The sequence below is a fragment of the Diplotaxodon limnothrissa genome, linkage group LG17 (genome assembly GCF_057381915.1).
Source record: "Diplotaxodon limnothrissa isolate DT_005_m linkage group LG17, D_limnothrissa_male_GT1.1, whole genome shotgun sequence".
Taxonomy (NCBI): Eukaryota; Metazoa; Chordata; class Actinopteri; order Cichliformes; family Cichlidae; genus Diplotaxodon; species Diplotaxodon limnothrissa.
The window spans coordinates 29,275,356-29,303,141 of NC_140612.1; the positions used below are offsets into that span (position 1 = coordinate 29,275,356).

At 41.3% G+C, this 27,786-nt stretch overlaps 1 protein-coding gene across 1 annotated transcript in view; it reads right to left on the bottom strand.

Moving 5' to 3' along the window:
• Window positions 1-27,786, bottom strand: part of snd1 (staphylococcal nuclease and tudor domain containing 1) — a 187,393-nt gene that overhangs the window by 135,726 nt on the left and 23,881 nt on the right. Inside the window, exons 11-15 of the mRNA XM_085376346.1 lie at window positions 20,937-21,038; window positions 8,444-8,544; window positions 6,124-6,234; window positions 4,516-4,588; window positions 425-566 (exon numbers count right to left, since the gene is read on the bottom strand). Of these exons, the coding sequence (XP_085232472.1) occupies window positions 425-566; window positions 4,516-4,588; window positions 6,124-6,234; window positions 8,444-8,544; window positions 20,937-21,038 (529 nt within the window). The remainder of the gene's footprint in view (window positions 1-424; window positions 567-4,515; window positions 4,589-6,123; window positions 6,235-8,443; window positions 8,545-20,936; window positions 21,039-27,786) is intronic.

The window sequence follows — 27,786 nt, forward strand, 5'->3', positions numbered from 1 at the left end:
TTTCTAATGAAGATTACTACCAAGTGGAGAGCAGAGAGGGAGTCCATTTCAAACTTGGCAGAACACCAGAAGGGGGGAGGCGAGGCTAAAGGGGGCACATGTTTCACGCCAACACTGGTGTTCTGAAAGATGGTGGGCTGGGGCTGGAACACACCCAGCTACCTCTGTGCCCTCTCAAGGTTGGCTGCTGAGAGGAGTGGGAAGAGCCTAAACCTTTGCCCCCTGCATCATCCGGTGTCCTAATGTGACGCTGACTATCTGCACTGGCTGCAATCTAAATGAAAATAATTCTTCTCTGTTACTGAAAGACATGGTGAGGAATTTTATCATAGAAGAAACTAATACCCACCAAGACCCAGAGGTGACTCAATTAGATGACACAAAATTAAATGACCTTCACGGCAGAAAGGTAAAAGATACCCACCGGCAAGGAGGAATGTGATGAGGCAGGTTTCTTTTGGCATGTACAGCTTTAAGCGCGAGCCGCTGAAGACGTATTCTACCACAGCCTCTGACCGGCCAGCCCTCTGCAGGAAGGGCAGGAACTGCTTGGCTTTCTGTGTCTCCTGACCAGCAAAGAAAGAAAGAGAAATGGCATCGTCAATTTAAGTCACAGCTGGACTTTTTGAGAAGGAATAAAAAAACCAAAACATTTCAAATTTGAAATAGCTATGTAGACAAGACACAGCGTAAATAGGTTAATAGACAACATAATGTGTGTGCTTAATTCAGATATTTTTACACGTCGATCAGATCCACCCAATTAAAAAAATAAATAAATAAAAAATACTCTCTTTTCCCGTTTCAGTCTCTGTTCTCAAGGGTGAGTCACTAGCTTAGTGGTGTGCTTGGGCCAAAATTACAAGCAGAGCCAAATCATGTGTATTGAAGCCGGTTCAGTGATGTAGTGGCGGCGGAAGATTTGTAAACGATAAAAAAAAAATTTTAATATGCGTCTACTCCAGGCATGAGCATGTAGGCACAACAGACCAGTGAGTCACTGCCCAGTGTGTGGCAGTGTGGACATGGGAGTAGGCACGAAGCCTCAGAGGAAAGGACGGAGCTAAAACGAGTAAAGTCAGAGCGAAAACATGTGTTCTCCCACTGTTATTGCGAGTTTATGCGAGGGTCAGAGCGGTTCAAAACCACAAATATCAATAATCCCGTTCCTTTTTTAGAGAATGCTACACTAGACATAAAGCAGCAACAGAAAAGACGGACGAGAAAAACCATGCAACGCGCGTCACCGGGGTTTTTGAGTATTCGAGTAAAGGGTATGTGCTTCAGTCATAAGATGTACCACCTGAACTGCACCCACTGCAATCCAAAATAACCCCCTCGGTGGGAGACGTCAGAACTGCACGCTTGCTCGTACACACATTTACAGCACCTGCAGTGTGTGGGCTGTGCAGTCTAACTTGGTTCCGAAAAAGAAAGAAAGAAATGAAGAGACATGGGAAAGGAGAGGACCTCATTATGCAACCTTTAAAGGCATGAGGTGAGTCAAGTGCTGTATCTACTCTCCTCCCACTACCTCTGTACATCTCCTACACAATACATTTATAAACCCATCCTTGCTCTATTTGTGACTGCATCCCACTCAATGTACATAATCCCTTTCAGTAAACCTGTACCACCAAAGGATGCTGACGTATAGAAGCGTGTAAGAAGTGTGTGAGTGCTTGTGTGTGTGAGGGTGCCCGTGTATGTCCGCAGTTGCATGTAGGCGTATACCAAATTAAAAAGAAAAAAAAAAAAAAAACAGCGTGAAGAAAGTGGATGGATGCTGAGGTGTGGAGTTGCAATGTTGCTATTTTGGTCCTTTTATTAGAATGCTCATTACATTAGCCTAGCCAAACAACTGTGCATGTGCATGCACGCGCGTGCGCTCACGCCCACTGGCATCAATCCTAGCTGGTGCTGCAAATCATGCATCTCTTATTTGAAAGTGACAGAAATCCTATAGAGGGGCTCTGCACAGCACTCATGTGCATGTCACACATAAACACATGATGGAGCACAATCGCGCTAAAAATGCAAGGACGGCTACGACCTTTGTGGGCTTAATGGGACAGAATTTAACGAGTGTGATGTGCAATTCTCTGTGTGGCCTATAATAATTTTCTTACTACTGTTATAGTTAATTATTGAGCACCTCCCCGTGCAACCACTTCCAAGTCATTGCCACATATTAAATGTGGTCAGTTTAGCCAGTTAAGTTGGGTGGAGGTTTATAAGCAGGAATTGCATTAAACCTCCCAGATGAAATATAAGAGCTGCTCAGTCAGCACAACAATTCCCTGTCATAATTATTTTTACAGGGACTGCCGGTAATTTATTTGTGCTGCTGACACAATGAGACAGGGAGCCTACAATGATGACAACGTAGAAGAGCAAAACATCTGAGAGCACTTATACACAGCCACATATTAATGACTTATTAGCCAGACTCTGAAGTCCAGTTGGCGTTAAAGAGCTTTAATGATTCGTTCAAATGCATCATTAGAGCAGAGCTTATACCCTCACTGGCCACTTGGTTAGGTATAGCTTTTTAACTACTGCTCGTTGCCACAAATATCTAAATCAGCCAATCACATGGCGGCAACTTAATTCATTTAGCTATGTAAACAAGGAGAAGGTGACTGAATGGGGATGAAAGTTGATGTAAGTCACGAGACGGGCTGGTGTGCGTAATTCAAGAACTTCTGATCTACTGGGATTTTACTGCACAGCTACCTTTGGGGTTTAAAAAGCTTCCATGTGAAAGCAGTAATTTAAATAGCCAACGTTAATTTAAGGTATGCAGAAGAGAATATCTGAAGAGACAATACAAGCAGTTGGGCTACAGCAGCAGACGACCACACTGGCAGCTCCTGACAGCTATGAACAGGTAACTGAAGCTACAATTTGCACTGGCTCACTAAACAGAAGATTGGGGGGGTGAAAAGTTACTTGGCTCGGTAAGTCTTGATTGCCTATTGTGCGATTCAGGCAACAGGAGGGGAGAATTTGGTGTAAACAACATGAAAGCATAGATCCCTCCTACCCTGTATCAGTGGTTCAGGCTGCTATTCTATGAATAGAATTTTGGGCACACTTTGGTCCCTTTATTATCTTTTATGACTACAGTCTTCCCATCTCCTGATGGCTGCTCCCAGCAAGATAATGGATCAAGCGACAAGGCTCAAATCATCTCAAACTGGTTTCTTGAACATGATAATGACCTCCACAGCCACCAAGAGAGAACCTCCAGGATGTGGCGAACAAATCTGCACCAACTGTGATATTCCATCATGTGAAAATGAACCAAAATTTCAGAGGAACACTTCTAACATCTTGTTGAATCTGCGCCAAAGAGTGAAGGTAGTTCTGAAGATAAAGAAGGATACAACCGGGCATTAGCAAGTGAACTTGAAGTGTCCAATGAGTGTGTCTGGCCAAATCTATATAAACACAGTTGTCTGCAGATACCCAGTTTATTCTGTAACTGCATCACAGCCCATTATAAGATAAATAGGCATGATTTTGAACTGTGAATCATGCAAAGCTACTCTAGAGTCCAAGAATAAAAATACAGAATCTATGAGTAAGAAAAAAAAGAAAAGAAATACAGACTAATTAATTTAACAAAATGTCTCTCCGGAGCAAACAAGAGTACTACAATAGTGAGAGAGACAATGAGGTGTTAATGTTTCTGAAGTTCAGTTTCCACTTGTTAAGTGTCTTGTCAAAATCTATAAGAGACGGGGAGTCGACAAGCACAGTGTTAAGAATTTTGCTTCTATACACACAATGGGTTTCAAATGAGGCAATCAAAATGTGATTGCTTTCAGCTTTAATTAAAAGGGTTTAACAAAAAGAAGAATTAACCCTTTCAATTACAGCCATTTTTGCACAGTCTGAATCCTGTACTTAAAAGCAATCGGACAAACACAATCATAAATGAAAGGATGATTGCCATAAACTCCACATAAATAAAACTACATATCTTTAATGAATAAAATACAAAAAATCTATTTTTATATTAAAGTGAGCGCGACAGCGACGACAGGGTGAACAGAAGACAGAAAGACGTGATGATAAAAATTTGAAAAACTGCGAGGAAAAATGCATGATTTTTAAAAAGAAAAGAAAAACAGGGGGGGAAAGTGCACCAATCACCCATCACTTGTTACTGAAATACTTTTCCTCACACTGATGCTCATTTGGTAAGCACTCTCAATCAGGCTTCATTAGCCAAACGATGCCTCTATCAAGCCCCTGGGCACACGTAAACAAGCTAGGACCAAGTCTCGCTGATGATTCTATTAATGATGCTGCATATTTTTAGAGGACACTTATAGGGGTGAGTCAAGGATTAGAGAGCGTCTTCTGAGAATCACTGGCCTGATGTATCTTCAGGTTGTATGCAAATGAGTCTGCATGACTACATGTTAATCAGCGTACATACATTTTTATTCCGCTTTACACAGAATCTGCCAATCTGTATCCATTTATACACAAAAACATACTCACCCCAGAGATGTCAGCCACTCTGTGGATGGGAACCTCCTTCTTGCTGTGCAGCCCTTTCCCATTTTTGATGGCCCTGCAGTAAAAGGGTTAAGCTATAAACACATGTCTCTCAAGCATAGCTCAATGGCTTTATTAGATGGAAAAAGCATAAGACTGGAGGTTTATTAGACCTGGAGAAACAAAAGCTCTTTCTTTGTCATCACTGTAGATACATGGAGAGCTACTGTGGATTTGTAGAAGTAGAATATAAATTCATTCAGTTTTCTTTCCCTGAACTGCCATTACAGCACAACTGAAAGCACTAGTGGGAGGATTTTTTTCCTCCTCTCAGCCAGATAATCTATATGTTTGAGATGAAAAGTCAAAATGATGGCAGAAGAATAATAATGGAAGAAAAATTACAGTTATACCAGCGAAAATGAGGAGAAATTGAGAGATGCTTTTATAGAGAGTCAGCTAGCAGTTTTTAGTGATGGTTACCACAGCTCCAGGGACAAATAAAATGAAGATGGCCTGAGGCTGCAACTGCGAAGTGGGGGCGAACATGCCACAACTGGGTCACTGGGATGCAAAAGCACTGCCTTTAAGGATTGACTGTGTACATTCATATGAGCATGTATACATGTGCATTTAACAGCCAGGAGGAGGTTCCTTTGAAGGCTCTGGGCCACTAGCCTTGTGCAGTGGAAACTAAAAATAAAGTCAAGGCCACAGAAAGAAACCTCCCATCAACTCTAATAGAACCCCACCAGGGACAGAGAGAAAGGGAGAGAAGAAGAAAAAGAGAAGGGGTAGACAGAAAAGGAAATGGGAAAAGAGGAGAGCTAGACCAAAGAAGGACAAAACTAGCTAAGGTGCAGAAATAAGGACAAAATGCGCAAAGGAAGAAGGAAAGCGGGAATCAGGTGAGAAAGGAGAAAAACAGGGCAACTGGGCAGTGACACACGAAAGAAAGAGGAGAAAGAGTTAAACCAAGAGGCTGTGGCTGCATTTGCTCTACCTATAGCAAGCAGATCCTAATCTGTGGCAGAGTAATAAAGCCTGTACTAAATCTCTCCTCAGCATCTCCATATAATTATTCTTAGGCCCTGTGTAAAGAGCCTCTGATTTAATGTCTAGCACATGGGAAGACGTGTGTTTATGTCCCTTGGCATGTAAAATAAAAAAGGAAAGGGCAAAAATGCATGCATGATTCAATATGTGAGGGTAATGACATGTTTCTGCAGGAAAAAGCAGCAATAGCTGTGACACGCTGGAACTTATGACGGTGGTGACGCTAAAATACACTCTGAGAAATTGAATTACTTCACCTTTGCAGTGCAGCATTTAACAGCAAATTCAAAAGAAAACTGAAGGAGGAAAAAAGCCTCAAGGTCATTTTTTTTAGTCTCCTACATTTCACAAAAGCAAAATCTCTCAAGGTCAAAAGAGAGAGTGCACACATGTGCGTCACAAGCATGTTTCGTTTGAAGCAAAAAATGTGTATTTCTGAGAATTAATCATTTCAAAGACCCCCCAGCCCCCCTTCATGCCACGTGCACAGCAGCGTTAAGTTCAAGTAAAAGGTAGACGGAGAGTGCTTTGTGTGAAGGAGCGTGTGTTCCTCACCGTGCCTCTGCGGCAAGCAGTTCATCATAGTGGGAGGAGCGCTGGTCATCATCTTGTCTGTATCTGATGACTGTGGCAAGGCCTTTACTTACGAGAGCCTCTGCTATGTTGCTGGGGAACAGAACAGAGAAAGAAAGATTACTTTAATTAAAAACAAAAAAACAAGCAAAACCCCTCGGCTTCACAAAGGAGCTCTAAAGGGAGCTAGCTCAACGGGGGGGGGGGGGGTTTGCTTACAAACAAAGGTCACTTAAATGTTGACAATGCACACTTGACTAACCCCTTCTACCGTGTGATACTGATGTAGGGAAGAGAGGATTGAAGGCAGAAAGACGGGGACATTGTGCTGCTTAATGTAGCACTTAGTTGCTAGCCCTTGGACATCAGTGTTCTAGCTAAACCATGGGAGAAAGAAATGAAGGGACAGAAAGAAACTCTTCAGAGTATTTGTCAACATGGTGCAGGCATGGAGACTGACGCAATCATTCAGCCCTTGTTGATGCCAGTTAAACGGTTCCTTTTCTATATTTTAAAATTCTTCTGTTGGAAATAATGCAGCTAAATGGGCGATAACCTGAAAGCAATCGTCTTTAAACTATGTATGAAAAGGTCTTAGGCATTTGATCCCCATTTTACTTTCTGCAAGCAATAGCGACACAAGAAACAAAGCCACAGAAAAACATTTTCATGGACAAAGGGAACAAAAGGTCCCTCAACAGATGGTCTTATAATCGAATTGATATTGGATGACGTGAAACGATGGAAGCACTTTAGACAATCTTAACTCGCACAAGACTCCAAAAGTTCTCCAAGACTGTTAGATCTTAAGTGTACTGTGCATGAGTGTCTCGTGGAGTGATTTCGAACAAATAGCCACCCGCTAAGTTTCCAGCAAAACGCAATTCTTCGTAAACAAGCTACCGAGTCTCGAGTCCATTACCACAAGAATAGCTCATACAAGGTCAAAATCCTCTGCCCTGCTGACCAAATCAGGCCCTGACCTCAGGCCTCATGGGGAGCCTCACCAACTGTTCCATCTGAAGCAGAGTTGCTGGTTCTGGTTTGACCTGACCTCTGTACGGACATGCACTACCAAACACAGGACGGCTGGTTTGATGAAAAGAAGGCATCTACGTCTCCATGTGCGCATGTGCTTGATGTGTTGAGTGATATAAACAGAGGGAACCAGAAGATAAGTGTGGCTTTTAACTTTTTTTTTTATTATTTATTTTTTTTGAGTGAGAACAGGCTTCTGACGTTTCATTTCAAGCACTGCGGCATTAAAGCGCCTCTCTGATTAAATTTGAACCTCTGAACAGTTGTAGTAGTAGGTATGTGTCCTCATATCTTTGGTACTGTGTAAAATACATGTTTCAGACGGATGACCCGAATTCCTTCAAAGCAGAGTTTGTAGATAGAAAATAATTGCTTGCACTGAGGTGACCTTTTTCTTCTTTTTTTTAATATGAACTTAAAAGACAAAGAAACACTTTCAGGTTACTTTATGATTGATGGTGAGATTACGAGTAATATGGATTTAAAAATGAATATTTTGTGTCATTTTACAACAGATTAACCTGACTTTTAAAGGGTTTAATAGGGAAGCAGCTGTACTAACAAAATAGAAATGTGTTAGTGAAATAATTTACACTGATAAATTACGTGCTGTGTGATCTCCCAATAAGGTTGGCTCAGTGGTCTCCTACTGCACACTAAAGACAACCGAACAAACCTAAAGTATTTTGATTTGCAGTTTTTCTATACTTCCATGTTTTACTTAGCCTTTCTTGTTTCATATTGCTGGATTATCTCGAGCCATTCTCCATCAGTACCAACTCGGATTGATTCGGCGTGACTCGATGCGGCACGGCTCGCCTCAACTCGTTTTCCATTGCAATTGAGTACCACCTAATGTGTGTGGGTTTGTTATAGTAACGCAGCCGAGTGTGTCCTATGACATAATTAGTACACAACGCGAACGCCACATCCAAAAGGTGGACGTCGAGACATCAATATACCTCTCATACTGTGGCTTTTCCTGAGACTCTGAGACCACAGTGTTGTTTCTGTGTATCCATTTCCATGTGAAGCCATGATTCATCGAGTGATGACACTGACTAGCCAATCGGTGGCATACTCTGGTGATCGCCTCAGATCGCTTGGAACCCCAGGGGAGAAGGTACCTGGTACCAGGTACTATCACCTAATGGAAAACCCTGAAAACCGTGGCGAGCCGACCCGAGTAGGTATTAATGGAAAAGGGGATTAAAACGGTAGAAAAGAATATAAAGCAGGCGACTCAGTGTGGTGCATGACTTACATGCCGCCAATTGTGACTGTAGCACAGGTACGCTCTGGGAAGGCAGGCGTGCCTTCTCCTGGACCAGTAGCTGCTCTGATGTAGTCCACTGTCACGTTGACCTGAAAGGGGGAACATAAGGCAGAGGTCAAACAATATACCAAGAGTAGAGAGACAAAGTGATGGCAACAACGGTTATGGTAATAATTAGTGTGAGAAGTGTGTTCTGGCTTATGTATGTGTATCAGGGTCTTTTCATTTGTCCCAGTTCTCAAGGTCACCCCTAGTCAGTGTGAATCACATCAGCAAGTACTGCAGATCTCCCCAGAGGAGGAGTATTAACACACAGTGGGTGTTTGGGACAACACGCACACGCGCACACACACACACACACACACACACACACACACACACACAACAGTGATAGAACCCAAATGACCCCACACTGTGTGTTCTCAACACAGCTCCCTGGGGATAGACTCCAATCCACCCACCCCGAAGATACAATTTTGTCACTCAGCTGCGTGCATGTGCAGGCAGGAGACAGGGAAAGCCTGCTTTGCGGGCTAGACACAGGCAGACAGCAGTAACAGCAGGGATGTAGCCATACCAGTATACACCATCGGTAGTTTAAGAGCTACGTCTCAACCTTGTCAGACAAGTGTGATAAGACGGAGGAATATTAAAAAAAAGGAAAAAAGAATGTGGGAATTTGACTTTGCATCACAGCGCCAAAGCATAGACATGAGTCCAACAGACAATGGAGGCAGGCCTATTACAGGGACATGAAAGAACAACGTTGGCCTGTCGTTAGATGGACAGAACGAGTATGTAGCGACGTGAACAGGGGAAAAGAAGAGTGCCGTGCTGTTCAACAGTAACTGCAACTGTAATTTCAGAAAGGAGAAAATAAAAAAATAAAAAAATAAAAAAAAATAGAAAATAAAAATTTTGTACTGGTTTTGTGTGAAATTGTTCTTAATGACCATGCCCATATCCATGGTTAGGCGTGGGAGAAGAAGAATAAAAGCCAAAGCAATGTGACACAAGACCCCGAGTGCAGGAATCAGAAGAAACAGGAAATAGTAAAAAGGAGAAATCCAACACAGAAAGAGGAGACTGGGGGAGATTTCAACATCCAAGCAAAATGTAATGCTGGATGCTATAAGCTCTGTATCTGAAATTCCAGTGGTTCCCCATTAAGCAAGGTGATGACAGATTATAACTCTGACCAGCAATGTTAGATTAGAGGAGTTCCAGGCCTATTCTCCACAGGCCATCTACCAGATCTTCTGATAAGGCAGAGCCATCTATAAGAACCCCCCAGAGGAGAGTGAAACAGAGGGGGAGAGGCAGTGGATGGATTAGAAAGTGGGGGAGTGATAAGGACAGTAGGAGAAGTGAGAGACAAAATGCGTTTGTTCTGCAGAGGCGACAAGCAACATGGGAATATTCAGTCAACTCTGCCAAAGGAACAAAATACTTGTTTTTCTTTTTACTATATACTGGCGTTTCTGCGTGTATACTGGCAAAGGGTTTAGCGTGAAGAGGATTTCAAAAAGACTTCGAGTAATAGTTGTTGTTTTTTTGTTTTTTGCAAATTTGTATTCTGCAGTAAAAAAAAAAAAAATTGGCTTATCAAATGTGAGTTCTGTGTTCACATGCCTAGCCAATGAGGTCATTCTGAAACAACGTAAGGCTGTAGCCACAAGAGAGAGGGGAAAAATGGATGTTGCTGCAAAAATTTTGCATCTTCAACCTTGCGGCACAGAAAACCTACACCGCAATCCCCTAAGTCTAAAGACGGGTCACTAGTTCAGTACGAAAAATCAAATCTTCCTTTCTGCTTCTGAGTTACGATGTTGAATAATGGCCAACACAGTGGGCTTAAAGAACATTCGGAATTCACAATGATCAAATGTCACAGCTTCATTCTGTGTCTAAGGGTATAAGAAAGGTCTTTTTAATACCACTTTAATTTTAATATAATGCCAAATTTTCAATGGAGAGATGTCGACAGTGAAGAAGTTTGGAAAACCTTTGGCATACAAAGCAGTTTGTTTTCTAAGGATTTCCAGGCATCGACTTTAACCACCAAGAGAAATTCTTATTCTCGAGCTATTTATCTTTAAACTTGCATCTTAGACTGAGCAGTCTGGCTAGCAAAGCCTTCTCTACTGTTATCATCATGTATGGGCTTTACACCAGTGTGCTGTAAGCCTGGTGGCCCACTGGGCCTAAACCAGGCCTGCTGAGAATTTCTGTAATTCTAATATTTTTTTAAACGGGTAAGCTACAACTGTTAAGTTAGCAATGTCCTTTATCTTATCATCTTGCTGTTACCGTTTACTGTATTTTTCCCTTTATACATTTTCATAAACATTAAAAAAAAAACAAAAAACAACCCACTGTGACCGATTAAGTTGAAGTAGCAAGCAAGCAAGCAAGCAGTTATTAATGCAGTCATTGTGTAAGCTAAATGTATAGAGATGGCTAAAATAGCAGCACTGTGTGCTGTAAAATCTTGTGGGGTCATGACTAAAATATTCAAGACTCATATCCAAGTGAATTTAAGACATTTTATTGATTTTAAGGACATAGGATTTATCATTTCATCCTATTATCTATCATAAGCATATGAATTGGTAAGTTTTGACCAGCTCAGTGAACTTAACCTTAAATACCTGAATCTAATGATTTCATCTGCCCAAATGGATCTTTGTGCAAATAATAAAAAATAATGCCTTATGCCATGACTGTTACCGGCACGGATGCATGAAGACTAAGTCGAATTAGCATTCAGTGCAAACAACCTTTGCCAATAACGCAACATAATGACAGGCTCGTGACTGTGGGGTTGTCGAGCTTCCTAGAATGAGCTCCATTTGCGATGGTCTTAAGTGAAAGGCTATTACAGATAACTTATGCTAAGCTGTGATATGGGAAAGGTACCATGTTGTGAGAAGCCCAGTATGGGTTCTGCATGATGGGGTTTCCAGACAGGAGCACAGTGACAGGCAGCTTATCCCAATAGCATGTAGGTGATTAATTTTTGCTCTAGCTAAAAAAAGAAAAGAAAAGAAAAAAACATGTCGTTGCTTGCACGGTCTATCTACCCAGCTCCTCACAGCTTGTTCTTTTTGCAACTATTTAAAATGGACATGGCAACAAATACACACTTAAAAACTTGTAAAGATTCATTTGTAATCAAAGACTGCATTTAACAGTGCTAAAGCTTTTAGTGGAAATTTCACAGTTCAGTTGTTGCAGCATGCATACCAAGGTGATAAAAAAAAAAGAAAGCGGTGGGTGTGGGGTTGTTCGACATGCAGGAATACACACAGGTGTTAGAACAGCCTCACCTGCACCTGGATGTTGGCAACACACAAGAGACTATCGTATATAAAAGACTGGACATTTTTAAGCTTCGAAGAGAAAAAATGGAGGAGAAAGAAAGAGGGATAATTAAGAAAATTAGTGCAATACGGAAAAAAATGAGGTATGAAGGTACTGTAAGAGAAGGGAGACTGTGTGGGTGAGTGAACAACCGTTTGTGTGCAAGAGAGTTGCTTAGGTTGCTGCTGTGTTTTAGCAGGCTATAATCACAGCTGGCTATCATTTAATGAAGTGAGCTGTGCTGAAAAAAAAGAAAGAAAGAAAATACTGGGACAGCACAATACAGAGAGGACGAGGGGGGAGTAAAGGAAGAGGAAGAGGGAGCCCCATCTGGGTTTTCAGCCATGGGACCTGATGACGCTTTGACTACCTGCTTTGCGTCTGCTTGAACACACATACCTCAAGCTTTTCCCAAACCAACTTTCACATTCACTTACACACACACTGCATCAAATACCACATTGCGCACACACACACACACACAACATTCTCAATTCATTCACACACTGATGTGCACACCAATAAGAGGGGGAAACTCTGTCGCTAACAGTACTACACAAGCAGCTGCATAACAGGAGCCACTTTGAGCACGCAGGATTATCCGAATGTGCTCAACCCTGATAAGTGGCTTAATGCAACATTTCCATTCTACTTTTTTTCTGCTGAGGCTGAGACCCAGGCACACAAGAAGCACTACTTATAAAGTTAGCCACATCAAGCTTTTTGGGATTATGTCACCATGCAAGCACTGCCATTTCAATGGGGGTGGCGATATAAATGAGAAAGACCAAGACAGTCAGTCAGAAAGACGTAGAGTGACATCAAGAAAGGAGAAAAAGAAAATGCCTTAGTGTATTTATAGCCTACCATAAAGGGATAGCTCAGAAGAAGTTCTTGGATATGAGATAGAAGGAGTTACTGAAAAATTCCAACACCTTCTACTATTTGTCACATTTAAAAAACAAAAATCATCAAGTTTTAGTTTCAAAGTCTTAATGTAAACATGATTAAAATGAAAGGAAATTAGCATGTGTCAATATGAAACTCAAAAATGTCTAGTTGCAGGAGCTGCTCAAAAGGTATTGAACCAATTCATTTTTGCCTCAGAGAGTTATAGCCTCTGCTTGGGCAAAAAAAAAAGAAGGGAAAAAAGCAGTCTTTTGAATATGGATATTAGATATGCTTTATAAAAGATCAAAAGCCCCACGCTCTCCTTATAGAGATGAGGAATAGGGGTTTAACAGAAAGAAGGGGGGGAAAAAGCATTTAATATAGCTTTATTCTCCTAAACCAGAGCGCTGGCATTAGGGTATTGAGCTGAGCACACTGAGACTGCTGGTTAATGCTTAGTCACGTTCTAGCAGGTTTAGTCACAGGGAAATCTGCTTGTTTTCCAATTCCCGTAATGTATTGCGCTCTTGGGCTTAAAGGAGAAGCAGAGGTCGATATGATAGTTCAACCTTGTGACTGGAAGGGACCATTAGCGTTGGTCAACACCTGTTCGAGATGATGCTGAAATACACCTACTGTTATCTGACAGATCTGCAGTTAGAGGGAATCACATCCTCTGCTTCTTTCAGGGAAGACATGAAGCAGGAACTTCCAATTTACCCCCCAACAATATTGAGGTCAAATCTTTGTCTGCATTTGTGTCAGAAAGCAAAAGGAAGACAGGATAAAAGTGGGGCTTTCTCGAGCAAAATTTCAAGGGAAACTGTGGTCTTGGAGTCTGCTCCAAATCTGTCTCCTTGGAGCTCATTGTTCTGAGACAGGATGACAATAAGTGGGTCGACTAAACTCCTCTCCTTGCTGGATCGCAGCATGCATCTGCACACTTGCATACCTGCATCCAACTTGACACCACAAGTAGGCCAGGGTAACATGGATTAACATTAAAGCCTCGTGGGTTGGATTTGTGCTCAAAAATATTCCCCCATCATCATTTTTGGGGGGTTCAACACAGCAGGTAAAGAACAACTCTTGTTCCTTCAAAAGTCAGGTACGGCTGAGTAACTATTTCTAAAAATGATACAATGTGACAAACGGTTTAACCTTGTGTCTTTGGAACAATAAAGAAACAGGAGGAAGGCAACATTCCAGAGTTGCTCTGTTATTGATTCACTAGTGAGGAGAGAGGAAGCTGTAGTGCTGGCAAATGGGCTAGAGCTCTCCACTTAAACCTAACTCACTTCAAAGAGCCTATAAGTACACACTTGGGGGAATCTAACGTCAATACTAATCAAATGGTGAGGAATATGGTGGCATATGCTATATATACAGTTCTAAATTCATTCAGCAGTATGAAAAACATGCAGTCAAAGTCATAAAGGGATGTCTTCAGAGTAGGGACGTGCATGATTAGTTGTCTAGGCAACGGAAATATAAGTCGGTTAAAGTAATTATTCATACTCCATACATCCATTTTAGCATATTTATCCAATTTATTATATATTTTATTAAGGCACGATGGCAGTTGTCTACCCTGGTCTCTGAATCTCTTCAGTACTCTAATATAGAAGTAAAAGCTTTTATGTAGGCTATGTCAGCAGATATTCAACCACTCAGCTGCAGCAATGCGTAACCACATTCTGCACCTGCTAAGAAACAAGGCTACTGGTGTTAGTACTGCTAGCATTAGTCACAATGTACAAGCTAATCTGGCACTATATGTTTGCAAACTGCCACAGATTTCAAGCAAAATGTACATTTTGAGTGTTGAAGAAGATAGTTAACAATTACAAGTAGCTTTTAAAGAGACATGCAATATTTATATGGATAGTGTTTACTCTCATCACATAGATTATGCTTAATTTATAGTGTTTCTCAGTTTTAAGCTAGTCAGTCATCATTTTTGTTCTCTTGTTTAAATTTTTACTAATTAAGCCACCACTCTAGAGTCAGTCTTTGATTAAATGAACCATAGCCTAAAGCAGCAGAACTGTACAAAGTTCTTTTAAAAAAGAAAAAAAATACAGTTTGAGTCAAACTGTTTTGACAGCAATCAGATCAGAATCAGAATACTTTATTGATCCCTGGGGGAAATTATTTTTTTGTTACAGTGCTCCATTATAAACCAACATAAACCAACATTAAGACAAGACAGACAATACGCTAACTAAGAATATGTCACTTAACTGCACTTTCTATGAAGTTAACTCTTTGAAATGATCTTCAACTTAACAGAGAAGGGAAGCACGAGGGCAGATCTTAAGAGAAATGCCATGTAGCGAAAGCTATTGGATGATACTGTAGCAAGAGAGATGGTAATTTGCCTCGGGTATTAAATGTTCTGTGGGAGTTCTTTGCGCCCTGCACATATTATAGCACTGATTAAGTGGTCAAGGTTGATTTTGCATGCAGACAAACAGATCCTTAATGGCCACCACTTCCAGCTATACCTTGAGTGATCAAATCTTTCAACGTGTCATGAAGCGGTGCTTCCACCTGCATTTAGAGCTGTGTACATGTGATTGGATCAGCCAGGATTCATTTGAATACACTGGGCAAACAGAGCCAGTGATTCAATCCTGTGAAAACATGCATAGTCAACACACTTAAGACACTAACTCCTTTTGACGCACACACAATCATGCGTACTTTCCTCTGCGATAAATACTACAAAATAGCGATTTGCCAGAGGCTTAGAGAGAAACAATAAGGCTTTAGCTGAGTTGACTTTTGAAACACCGTGAAATCAAACTTAGTATAAAGACAGTGCAGACTGATATGAGTAATGTCACATGTTCTGAGTTGCATGCCATTTGTACTTGCATGACTAAACAGTTAAAGGCTACAGCGCACGAGTGAGGGTTCTGATGCATGTTTACATATACGTCATAAGCTCTAAATTAAGTGTATATGTATTGTGACATCATCTATATGCATGTCCATGCACCATAAACACATGAGCTACTGTTTGGTAGACACGCCCTACAGACAAGCCTTTATAGTCAACATGACACGTGCATATTTATCACAACACTGTCACATCTTTTTATTCCCCCTACCCGCACGCTCATCTTTCCAAACACAAACACCACAAATAAACAGCGCGATCATTATTCGCACTTCAGTCGCAGAAGCCGGCTTACGGCTGAATTTTCTGTCATTAAAAAAAAACAAAAAAAAACAAAAACAACATTAATGAGTATGATTAAAATGACTGTGATGAGAGGCTGGGACAGAGATATGAATCTCACTCTCACACGGAATGCCAAAAGTAACTCTATTGGCTTTTGGCTTTGAGTGGGTGCGTGTTTTTGTGTTTATCAGCCTGCACTGCCATTTTTTATTTTATTTTTTAACTCAGTTGAACAAGTATGAAGGTGTGGGTGACATGTTGGCTCCATTTATCAGAATCAGAATCAGAATCAGAATGGGTTTATTGCCAGATGTTGAGGTTTACAACATTAGGAATTTGCTGCGGTGCTTCAGTGCAAACAATAAGAATTAAAGTGCTATGTAGAAAGAAAGATATGTGCATGAGATATACATGAGATATATACATGAGAATAAGAATTAAGAGTGCTACGTAGAAAGATATATACATGAGTGCAGGTGGTGATCAGTGCCAGACATGAAATGATGCAGTGACACAGCGTAGGGTCATGTGTTAGTGGCGGGGACAGTCATGTGGTTATTGTTCATGTGTCCAACAGCAGAGGGGAAGAAACTGTTCTTGTGGCGAGAGGTTCTGGTGCGAATGGACCGGAGCCTCCTGCCTGAGGGGAGCAGGTCAAACAGACTGTGTCCAGGGTGAGAAGGGTCAGCTGAGATCCGGGCTGCACGCCGCAGTGTCCTGGAGGTGTACAGGTCCTGCAGAGATGGGAGTCTGCAGCCAATCACCTTCTCAGCAGAGCGCACAACACGCTGCAGTCTCTGTTTGTCCCTGATAGTGGCTCCAGCGTACCACACGGTGATGGAGGAGGTGAGGATGGACTCGATGATTGCAGTGTAGAATTGCATCATCGTCCGTGTTGGCAGGTTGAATTTCTTCAGCTGCCTCAGGAAGTACATCCTCTGCTGGGCTTTCTTGATGACGGAGGTGATGGTGGGCTCCCACTTCAGGTCCTGGGTGATGGTGGTACCCAGGAAGCGGAATGAGTCCACAGAGGTGATGGGGGTGTCAGTCAGGATGATGGGGGGGAGTGGGGCTGTGTGCTTCCTGAAGTCCACAATAATCTCCACTGTCTTCTGGGCATTCAGCACCAGGTTGTTGTGGCTGCACCAGGACACCAGACGTTCAACCTCCCTCCTGTAGGCAGACTCGTCCCCGTCCGAGATGAGCCCAATGACGGTGGTGTCATCTGCGAACTTGATTAGCTTGACAGACTGGTGGGTGGAGGTGCAGCAGTTGGTGTACAGGGAGAAGAGCAGAGGAGAAAGAACACAGCCCTGAGGGGAGCCGGTGCTGATGGTCCGGGAGTCCGAGACATTCTTCCCCAGCCTCACGTGCTGCTTCCTGTCCGTCAGGAAGTCAGTGATCCACCGGCAGATGGGATCAGGCACATTCATCTGGGAAAGCTTGCCTCGGAGATGGTCTGGAAGGATGGTGTTGAAGGCAGAGCTGAAGTCCACAAACAGGATCCTGGCGTAGGTTCCTGGGGAGTCCAGATGCTGCAGGATGAAGTGTAGGGCCATGTTGATGGCGTCGTCTACAGACCTGTTGGCTCTATATGCAAACTGCAGGGGGTCCAGGAGGGGGGCCGTGAGGGTCTTGAGATGGGAGAGAACTAGGCGCTCAAATGACTTCATGACCACAGATGTCAGAGCCACGGGTCTGTAGTCATTTAGTCCAGTGATCCTAGGTTTCTTGGGGACAGGGATTATGGTAGAGGACTTGAAGCAGGCAGGCACATGACATGCCTGCAGTGAGGAGTTGAAGATGCCAGAAAACACTGGGGCCAGTGGCCAGTGTAAGGCTGTTGTAGTTTGGCCCCATTAAATCGCTACAATTGTTTGGTACATTCTCGTACCACTGGAAATACATGCTGAGACTTCACAAAGCACACAAAGGATGGATTTGTTGAGGTCTAAGCTCCAAAATTTTGGAAGTCAATTGCAAAACAGTATTGAATTTATGAGTTAACTTCTATCTGGGGAAGTCATTTTGTCAGGGTGATTGCGCATAATGACAGTTTCCATCAATCTGTGCTCGCAACTGCATTTCCATGTAAATTTCTGCAATCTTTTCCATCATGGCCCTATTATTATATGGCCCCTGTGCATCTGACAAGTTTTAAACTTATCTTTATGGGAAAACATAAACCATTATTTGGCTCAGGCAATGGACAAAAGCTCTGGGTCTGCCGCCTTCTCTCCATGCATTACTGCCACTGGAGGTGGGAAAATTGCCACTGTAGCACAATGAAAACAATGTAGGTGTAGCGTACATATGAAAGATGCAGAGTTATACACTAAAAGGCAAAAATGGAGAACAATTCCAATCTTACAGACCAATCATTTAGCATAAAGACATAAAACTAACCTAGTGTTTTAATTACATAAGTAAAAAAAGCAGATGCGAGAAGGCTGTGAATCTGAATCATGAAGGAATTAGGATGGACTGTGAAGGACATCCAGGTCACAGATTTTTGGTTAAATGTAAAATGCAAGTCCTGAAAAGAACTGCATTTGTTAGTGACATTAATGTCTAAAGAAATCGGCAATTAGGAAGATGAATGATTCTTTGGTCATCCTTGTTTCCACGCTTTATCTAATCCCTCACCCTTCTGGTCTTTGCTTCTTGAGTTTAATAATCAAATCACTATTCCGTCTCCTGATATGGTAACCATGACGTTGCAATGGTCAAACAGACTGAAGCACTGAAAATCTCTGAAATGTTATTTATGTTGCAACACAATTTCAATCTTCTCTGTCTACACATAAGAACTTTTTTGTGCTATTCTTGGAATCATTTTATTTGCATTTCATCATGGTGAAAATGAAGAATGTGGCTCATGCGTCCAATAAAAAAAAACAAAAAAAAAAACTAATCATCGCCAGAGAAGAAAGTTAGAGTTCCACAAGCAAATTGCTGGCATGCAAACTTCGCGTGTAAAGTTGATGTAAATACAGCTCCGCTTGGAGTCTACTATACACCTCTTTATACAAGTCCTCTGAGGCGCAGCTGTAGTAAAGCTCATTCAGAAATATGCTCAAGCTTCCAAAATCGATAAGTTCAATGCAATTGTTTGTGGAATTTGATGTATGAATAATGTCATTTAATTATTTGCATTTTTAAAAAAGTCATAATCTGGTTCCTGAGAGTGTCCAAGACAATAACTGCCATCTTTATGGTGTTTAATTCGTTAATTGAGATGGACTTGTGTGTCTAAAAGAGTAAAGTATAAGCTTTATACAAAGGAGTTGAGAGGAGACCAGCACAAAAGTCCTTAACCACACCTAAGAGGATGTCCCGGCAAGCCCTGTACATGTTCACAAATGTTTGCTTTTCATTAAGTTTGTGAAAATTAAATGTGACAGAGTGAAAAAAAGGGCAGATGAATTAGTTCTTTATTTTGAAAAAGTTAAAAGATGCGCTACACAGATTCTTAAGCCATATTAAGTTAATGACTTTAATCAACAACATTTAAAGCTGCCCAGGGAACAATAAAAGTCTTTTTTTTTTCTTGATGACCTCTAACTGCATAACTGCATCACTAATATCGCCTGACTCTACCCGTCTGAACGTGCTTCGATGTTGCTGGCAGATCACCTGAAAAGTAGGGTAACACCCCAAAATAGCAGCTTGTGCTGGGGCGCAGCAGAGCCGTGTTGACTCTAACTGAGACGAGCCGACAAAAAAAAAAAGAAAAAAAAGAAAAATCAGATGCCTTAGGATCGCAGTTGATGTCGCTGGTACTCTGAATTGCTGTGAATTAGTCTGAATGTGTCCCGGTTAGAATTAATTAAGTCTTACAGACGTTTATTAGCTCCCTGCTCAGTCGCTATTTATCGATAGACTGATAATTAAATCCAACATCTTCCCTTTCATCATTATTAAAAGCGCCCGTGTGCCATTTGAACCTCAAGCATTCATTTGTTTGTCAGTTCTGAGGCTGGCAATATCTCCATTTAATACGCTTTCTTTCTTTCTTGATAGGTACTTTGAATAAACCTCTTCATTCACTGGAAGGTTTTGGGTGTTGCGTGGAGTCTTGAGCAGGTATATTACGCTTCATAGATCTAATTACACGGTTTTACTTAGGGGACCCTTCTCCAAAAACTAACCTGTACGTATGAGACGGATAAAAATGTCGTTTTGGTAAGATTCACAAAACCATCTTTCATTTATCAGCTCAATTTCACTTTAATAAACTAGATAAAATGCTCAAGCGATGGTGCGTTCTCTGGAGTGCTCTTCAGTTCACTGCTGGTTTCTGCTGGGTCAGATGTGTGTAAATCATAGCAGCCCCAGCTCCCTCCCCCAGGGTGTACAGACCCGGTGGATCAATAGACACAAGAGGGGGAAATCAACATTGCTTGTTTAAATGGAGCAACACCAAGCCCTAGGGCAATAGCCCTGATCAATGTAAATAGCTGACCTGACTGGATACCTCCCTGGACTTTTTAGGGGGAGGTAACAATGTTTAAAACGATAACAATAATATTTATATTTATAACAAGGTGCAATAATAATTAATGTGCAATAATAACAGTGTGCAATACACATACACTTATTCTTCTTTTTTATACTAAGTTAATATACTGTGTTGTGTTGTTTGTTACGTTGTGATGTGTCATATCGTGTCGTGTTATATGTAGTGCCGACGTAGGACAGTTTTTCCAATTTCATTGTACTACTGTACTATGTATGACTGTGCAATGACAATAAAGAGTTATCTTATCTTATCTTATCTTATCTTATCTACCAGGAGTATTTGGTATTCACACTAAGAGATTGAGAGAAATAGCTATCTAACTTGAAATGTATTTGGATACCACTGGGAGGGAAAGGGTGTTGGAGCAGCTACATTACAACTATTGTTTAATTTCTTAAAGCTGATAAGAGGTATTCATTTTGATTCACACAATATCTCACACACACACACACACACATACACAAGGCAAAACTGGTGAATGCAGGTGTGTTTGTGTGACTCTCAGTGGTTCTTACCTTTTTACCAATGAGCTTCTTCCTCAGGAACTCCCGGGCCTCAAACATGTAGGGGATGTCATAGAGCGGGCGGAAGCGTTTGTCTTTGTCCTTGTTCTTCTCCTGAAGAGATTGATAAGTGATGAAGGAGGTCAGGATCAAGATGAGGGGAGGACAGGAGAAAATGAAAAGAGAAAGAAGGATGGGGAAGGAGAAAGTTATTCATATTGCACTTTCTACAACCTCTCATAAAAGAACATGCACCAACTCTGATCTCAAGCATACAGACAGAGAGAAAACATTTTTTCCACAAGGTCAACTTATTTGTCTCTTTTTCACTTTCCATTACAGTCCCCGGAACTAATGGAAAAATTAAGAGTGTTGCACATCTTCCTCTTGACAAAAGCATCTGCTACTTTCAGTGCTGACACATTACACAAAGAAATAATCAAATGTAGCGTTATCAAAGTAAAAAGACACGAAAGTACCAAGGCAAAGAGAAACATGTTCAGAGGTGAGCTGGAACATTTTCATTTACACGAACTTGCAAAAGTTTGGGCACCACAGGTAAAAACACCTGTTACTTGTTAAAAATAAAACATTATTCGCACCTTTTTAAAGGTAAATGAATGTTCAGAATATTTGTTTTTTGTTTATTACACTTTAGAAATACTGATTCTTCAAACCCTATCAAAACAATGACCACATGCTTTTTACTCAGATAAAAAAAGTATTCTAATAAGGTGGTCTTTTAATCATTTGCGCATTCACACAAAGATATTTTGACCAATGGAGCCCAATTCTTGCAAACACACTTACACACACAGCTGCAGACAAAAACTTCCCTCAACACGATCGCCCACTCTGTGACAGCAGCCGGCCACAAATAGAACCCATTTGCATTTTCAAAGGAGGCTGAGGTTTTGTGTTGCTCCCAGAGTGAATAAATGCACGTGTGTAATAGAAACGGACGCACAAACGCAGAGTGACAGGTGTAGTTTTTGTGAGGGTATGAGAAAAAGAAGAGGGAAAAAACTGAATGCACAAAATGACAATGATGCAGTGGGAAAGTACGACAGACACTAACAGGAGAAAGGAGGCTATGAATGACAATACCAGTGTGCTCGCCACCCCTGCCCCTCCCACGCTCTTCTATGAGCGCCATCATTATCTGTCATACAAACAGAACTGAGTCTCCTTCAAATGAGCACACAGGCTTGGATTAATTCCTCATTTCCGTCTGTCTTCAATGGGGTTCATTCATTTTTAATGACTCTCCAGTTGTTCCGAGCTGCCAGGTGTGGCACACAGCTGGGCAGATGGATGTGGAATGAGACACATGGGGAGCAAAGGATGTATGAGAATGCGTGCATGCCTATGGCACTAAGGCATTACGGTGTTTAAAACTAGTCTTGTTAGAGGGTGGGGCAAACTTTACTGGTGAAAAGGAAGAAAAAAAATCAAAACGTCCTCAAAAGAAATACGCTCAACTGCCCTGGCACATAATGGGAATAACCTAATCTACCTTCAAATAGCCTTTCTTTAACCATAATGGAATTTCAATATTTGTTGCTTCCTTCCCTTCTACTTTCACTAGTGGAGTCTGTGCAGGATCAAACTTCAGGGCTAATCTCAAGTATTCCAAGTGGAAATCCCTTTACCACTCAGACAGGAGCCAATGTCTTTCATTTTGTGTCAGTCGGGGCAAATCGCCTGGGAATTTCATCCCTACCAAGTCAGTTGCACTGGGATAATGGGGCCTCTTAGGACCATTGCCAGCCAAGCCTCCTGCATTTAGTGCCTGAGCTGCAGACACAGTCATCCAACTTCTGGGGATGAGAATGACTGACGTTGCTGGGGTGAAATAAATCATTTGGAGCATATTTTCCTTAATGTCATATCACGCCACATTAACTCAACATTAAGACAGTTCCAAGATAATGGTGTTTACACTGGGATTCTGATAGAGACGGATACAAAACAACAAGATAACTTCAATGGAGAAGAGCAAAGAATGGGCTTGAGAAGAGTGAGAAAGGAGGAAGACTCATTTCTAACTAATAAGCTGTTTCACGGTGTAAAGGTAGCCATGTCACTGAGGGCCAAGAGTGTAAATGTCATCACTCTATGCCAATTAGGCACAAGGACTGAAGAAGTAGACCAAGAGGACAAAAGGTACTTCTCCTGCATCTTTTAGAACGTCTACGGGGAACAGAGCTAGACTGAGTGGAATGTGGAAAGGTGAAAGAGTCGGAAAACAAGAAGATGAGACAATCAGAGGAAATGTTACAACTAAAAAAAAAAAAAACCACAAACAGGCGGTAGTGAAGAACACACAGGCAATCATTCTCCAAACCAATGCCCATGTCCGGCATTATCCACTGGACAACTTTAACCTTGCCTTAAAACTCACCTTGGCTGATAGTATTCTTGTCACCACCATGCTAAGCGAGAAATTGAAGGGGAAAGCTATTTCTTAAACAAAAACAGCCAGCGCTTTAGTGAGACAAGGAAGCGCTAATGCCTAATGACTGCAACAACTGCCCAGTATTATCAGTGCGGTCCAACGTTACTGCAGTCTAACTTGTGCTATGCTGCACAACAAGGCCTAACAACTTTGTGGACAATTTTAGCGCAATTCAAAGATTTTCAAAATAAATGTCTCTCCCTGCCAAACAAGCATAACATAAAGCTATTTGCCTTGATGATAGGGCTGAACGATTATGGAAAATAATCTAATTGCGATTTTTTGCCCCAATATTGTGATTGCGATGCGATATGCGATTATTTTTTAAGGTCTTTGTCTTCTGTATTATTAAACAAAGACAAGCAATACATCATATAGCATGGCCAATACTATATTACATTAATTTTAAACTGTTCTTTCCTGGAAGACAGACCTCTGTTACGATGACATGAGGTGATGCATGAATTGATGACTGACATTTTTATTTAACTTCTTCAATCACAACAGTATATTTGAACATACACAATAGTTTATTTTTAGCTTACAAACATCTGAGCATAAAGTGCTGACAAGGAACCCTGGTGTAAACATTAAAATGAAAGTCAGTACAATGTGCAGATTGCAGAAATATACATAAACAAAATCTGTGGCTTTACCACACTCAGTTTTTCGACATCTGTGAACTACTAGACAGTCATTCAATTAAAAAATAATATTAAATAAATAAAACTAATAAATAAAAAATACACACATCTTACTGATCTCTGCAGTCAGTAACATTACACATAAAGTGCAAACATAATAGCAATTGTATAAACACACACACAAACACGCCTTTAAAATTTAAAGGCGTGAAATTGGACGGTCTAGTTCTGATTAGCGTCACCGCTGTCTCGGTGGAGTTTAATAAACTCGGCCGTCTGCTTCTTGCTATCTAAAATATAACCAGACACTGGTGTAAATTCTCGACTGTCTCATACTTCTGTTTAATAAGTTTTCTGTTTGACGTTTAGTCAGCTGTGTGAAAACCAAGGAGGAACCCACCCGGGGGATTAATAAAGTTTTATTTTATCTAATCTAATAACTTTAATCTCAGCCAAACCGATTTACTCACGAACAAACAAAACACTGAAAAAAGCCCAACAATAACATTTTTAGGTTGTCTAAGTGACTTATATATCACGTTTAACCCGAGCAGCGAAACTCCGCGGTGATCTGAAAATGATGTGCCGGGAGTTGTGCCGTTCTCGGCCGCATCAGTAACCCTCGAGCTCCCGGCTAGCTGTCGAGCTGGTGGGTAGCAGACGCCTCTGAAAACGTCGAAGCACTTTTGCAAATATGGGATATCTTGATAAACCGAGCAGATATTTGATGTTTACACAACTACTTTCTCGCCTGAAAATATTTTAAAAGTTTATTTTGTGACCCTGAAAGATTAGTATGAGTAATTTTAAAACTTAGTAGCGGCCGCCATTGTTGGAAACTGGAGTTTGGCTGGGCCGCGCTATGAATTCTGGGATATGGTAGTAATTTGGACAGCCTTCGGCGCGTCGCTGTGACGTAATCGGTCTACAAATGCGGCCTCAGGAGGATGCAGCCCATGAATTTGGACATGTCCAGAGTATAATCGCAGCCTTTGCGGTTAGAAAATTGCACTTGATCATGTCGCGATATTATCGCAAATGCGATATATCGTTCAGCCCTACTTGATGAGTACAAGTCTTCAACTTTGGAGTGGAGAAACCGACATCACCCACACCCAAACAATCTAATATTATCATTTGATATTCAAATGATAACAATAGCAGGCTACAGAGATACAGGTGTCTTCATAAATACAACTCAAATACAGAAACATTTATTTAATCATTTATGCAGTTATTCACAGAAGACGATGCTTAACTATTAAAAAAAAAAAAAAAGTATATCCATCCATCTTTCTCCCACTTATCCAACTGGGCCAGAGCCCATCCCAGCTGTCATTCCCAGATTAATTTGGAAAATGCGTGATCTCATAGATTTTCCAATCGAGCAGCTACTACACCAATGTTTATAACATTCTCAGTGCTGCCCACAGCACATTCAGCTGTCAACTGAAAATAAAGTGGTGTGGAATGAAGCACTGCCTTAGTGGGTAAAGTTGCTTTAATAAAAGTTCACAAAATGTATTTTCAATATCCCATATATTGAAAGTGCAATATGTAGACAGTGGTGGCATCTACACAGTACTGTTTTTATTCCCCATAAATACTGTATTGGCCTCAAAAGTCCACTACTGGTCAGACTCTACCATAAACCGCTATTATGCAGCTGCAGGAAGGTTGCAGAGAGAGGAGAGTGTCACTGCTTTGTCGCAGCCATAACCCACTAAGAACAGTTTGCTCTCAGTGTCCTCGGGGGGAGTTTTGTTCTATTTGGGGTAAATTCCCTTCATTCTAAATTACCCGCTACAGCTCAGGAATCGTGTCTGACGATTGCAGAGGCATGGCTCTGGCTGACTTGTACAGTGTCACAGGGCTGCAGAGTACTGGGCTGCAAATGTGTGGATGCTCGTGCTGGGAGCATCTGCAGCTTCTGGGGTGAAATCATGACTCAGGAGCATGTCACACTTTGTGATGCTTGGCTTTGGTGTTGGGGGAAGTGTACAGTATTGGGCTTGGGGCCCTTTCTTCATGAACACTTGGTTTTTTTTCTGGGTTTTGTGTGTTTTTATAACACCATTGTTTCTCTTTTTCCCCTCCCCTGCATTTTGGCCTTTCTTCCACACGCCAAAACAATTTTAGGTCACTGAAAACAGACCTTTTGGATAACTCCTTCCGGGGTTAAGATAATCAGAAACTCTGCAGCGTTGACATGTTGACAGGCTTCTGATTGGCCAACATGGCTTTAGGGTTTAGATTATATCGCCGCCTGTTGGTTTGGCAGGCTCTTGGCAGCACTTCAATTTTGTTTACGGGTTCTCTTATGTGGGAGGGATTATTTAGTTTGTTTTCAGATCGCTGTTTTAAAAATCTTTTGTACGTGATCTCTGGGGCTTAGTTTTTGGGGGTTTGCATGTGTGTCCCAGACAAGATGGGCACTGTTTTTTTTTATTAAGCACTGCACAGGGAGGCTTAGACAAACAGTCAGCATTTAATATTGTATGCCCATTAACATTACTAAAATATGCATGCATAAACAATAAATTGCTGAGGTAGGCTGGGGTGGAGAGATAGCACTACAAAAAAAAAAAGAGAGAGAGAGAGAGAGAAAGAAAAATTATTGCTCGTTATAGTGTACAATCCAAAATTCATGCAGGATATGAATAAGTCATTGCTAAACCGACTTGAATTGATTTCACAACAGACACAACAAACAAACCTGTATTTCACAGTGAAATTACCCGCAGCGCCACCAAAACAAACAGCCTCTCGACTCATGATTAGCTGCTACCACACGGGTAAATATACTGGGACAGCTGGGACAGGTTTCAGCCCATGTTCAGATTGTTCTGCTATTAATAAGAATGTCAAACACCAACTGCAACTTAACAACTTAAATCATCACACTTGCTGCCTGAATAAGAGAGCTACACTGCAACTTAATGTGCTTTTGTTTAAAAAAAAAAAAAAAAAAAGCTTCTGAAGCAGACGGTCGAACTTGCCCTGCAGACGGACAGAGTGATGGACAGACTGAGTAGCTGGAGCTCTCCATGTCTTTTTTCCACTTTTTTTTTAAGCCAATAAAGCCAAAGTCATTCAACTTCTAAAAGTTCAGCGCCAGATAACACTGCACCTATCTCAAAGAGAAAGCCCCACAAAGCTTATAAATGACTCTTATCTAAACAAATCCTGTTCAAGAGGTGCAAATCAGTACTTTAACCTACATCTTTCAGATAATCTTCTAATGCAGCTTTTTAAATATCGCCCCCTCTTGTGCTCACACAGAAACAAAAGGAAGCTAAGCCTCTACTTTTAAAGTACAGACATCTAAAAAGTAGGAAAAGCAAAATAAATAAATAATTAAATAAATAATAAAAGAGAAGAAGGGTACTAGCAGTTCCCGGTGTGCCTCACCCAGCCAGTGGCGCATAAGTGAATCACGGGTGGGGTGACCCTCCTCCCTTGTCATCATGCTACCAATCTTGAGGTCAAAGCATTTCTTGCTAGGCTTTTAGGCACGCTCCGAGCGCACACACTGCTTGACACAAGATTTTGAGGATGAGGACAGAAGTCAGGAGGAGGGAGAGAGGGAGGAAACCAAAACAATGAGCCGAGTGGGAGAAGATAAAGTGTCGAACACAAAAACACAGCCAACAGCAAATGAGCCTTTATGCTGAAAGATTTGGTAATTATACAGCTGTATCTCTGTAATTCTTTACAAAATCTGTACGAGCATGACTTTTTTTAAAGAATCTGTATCTAA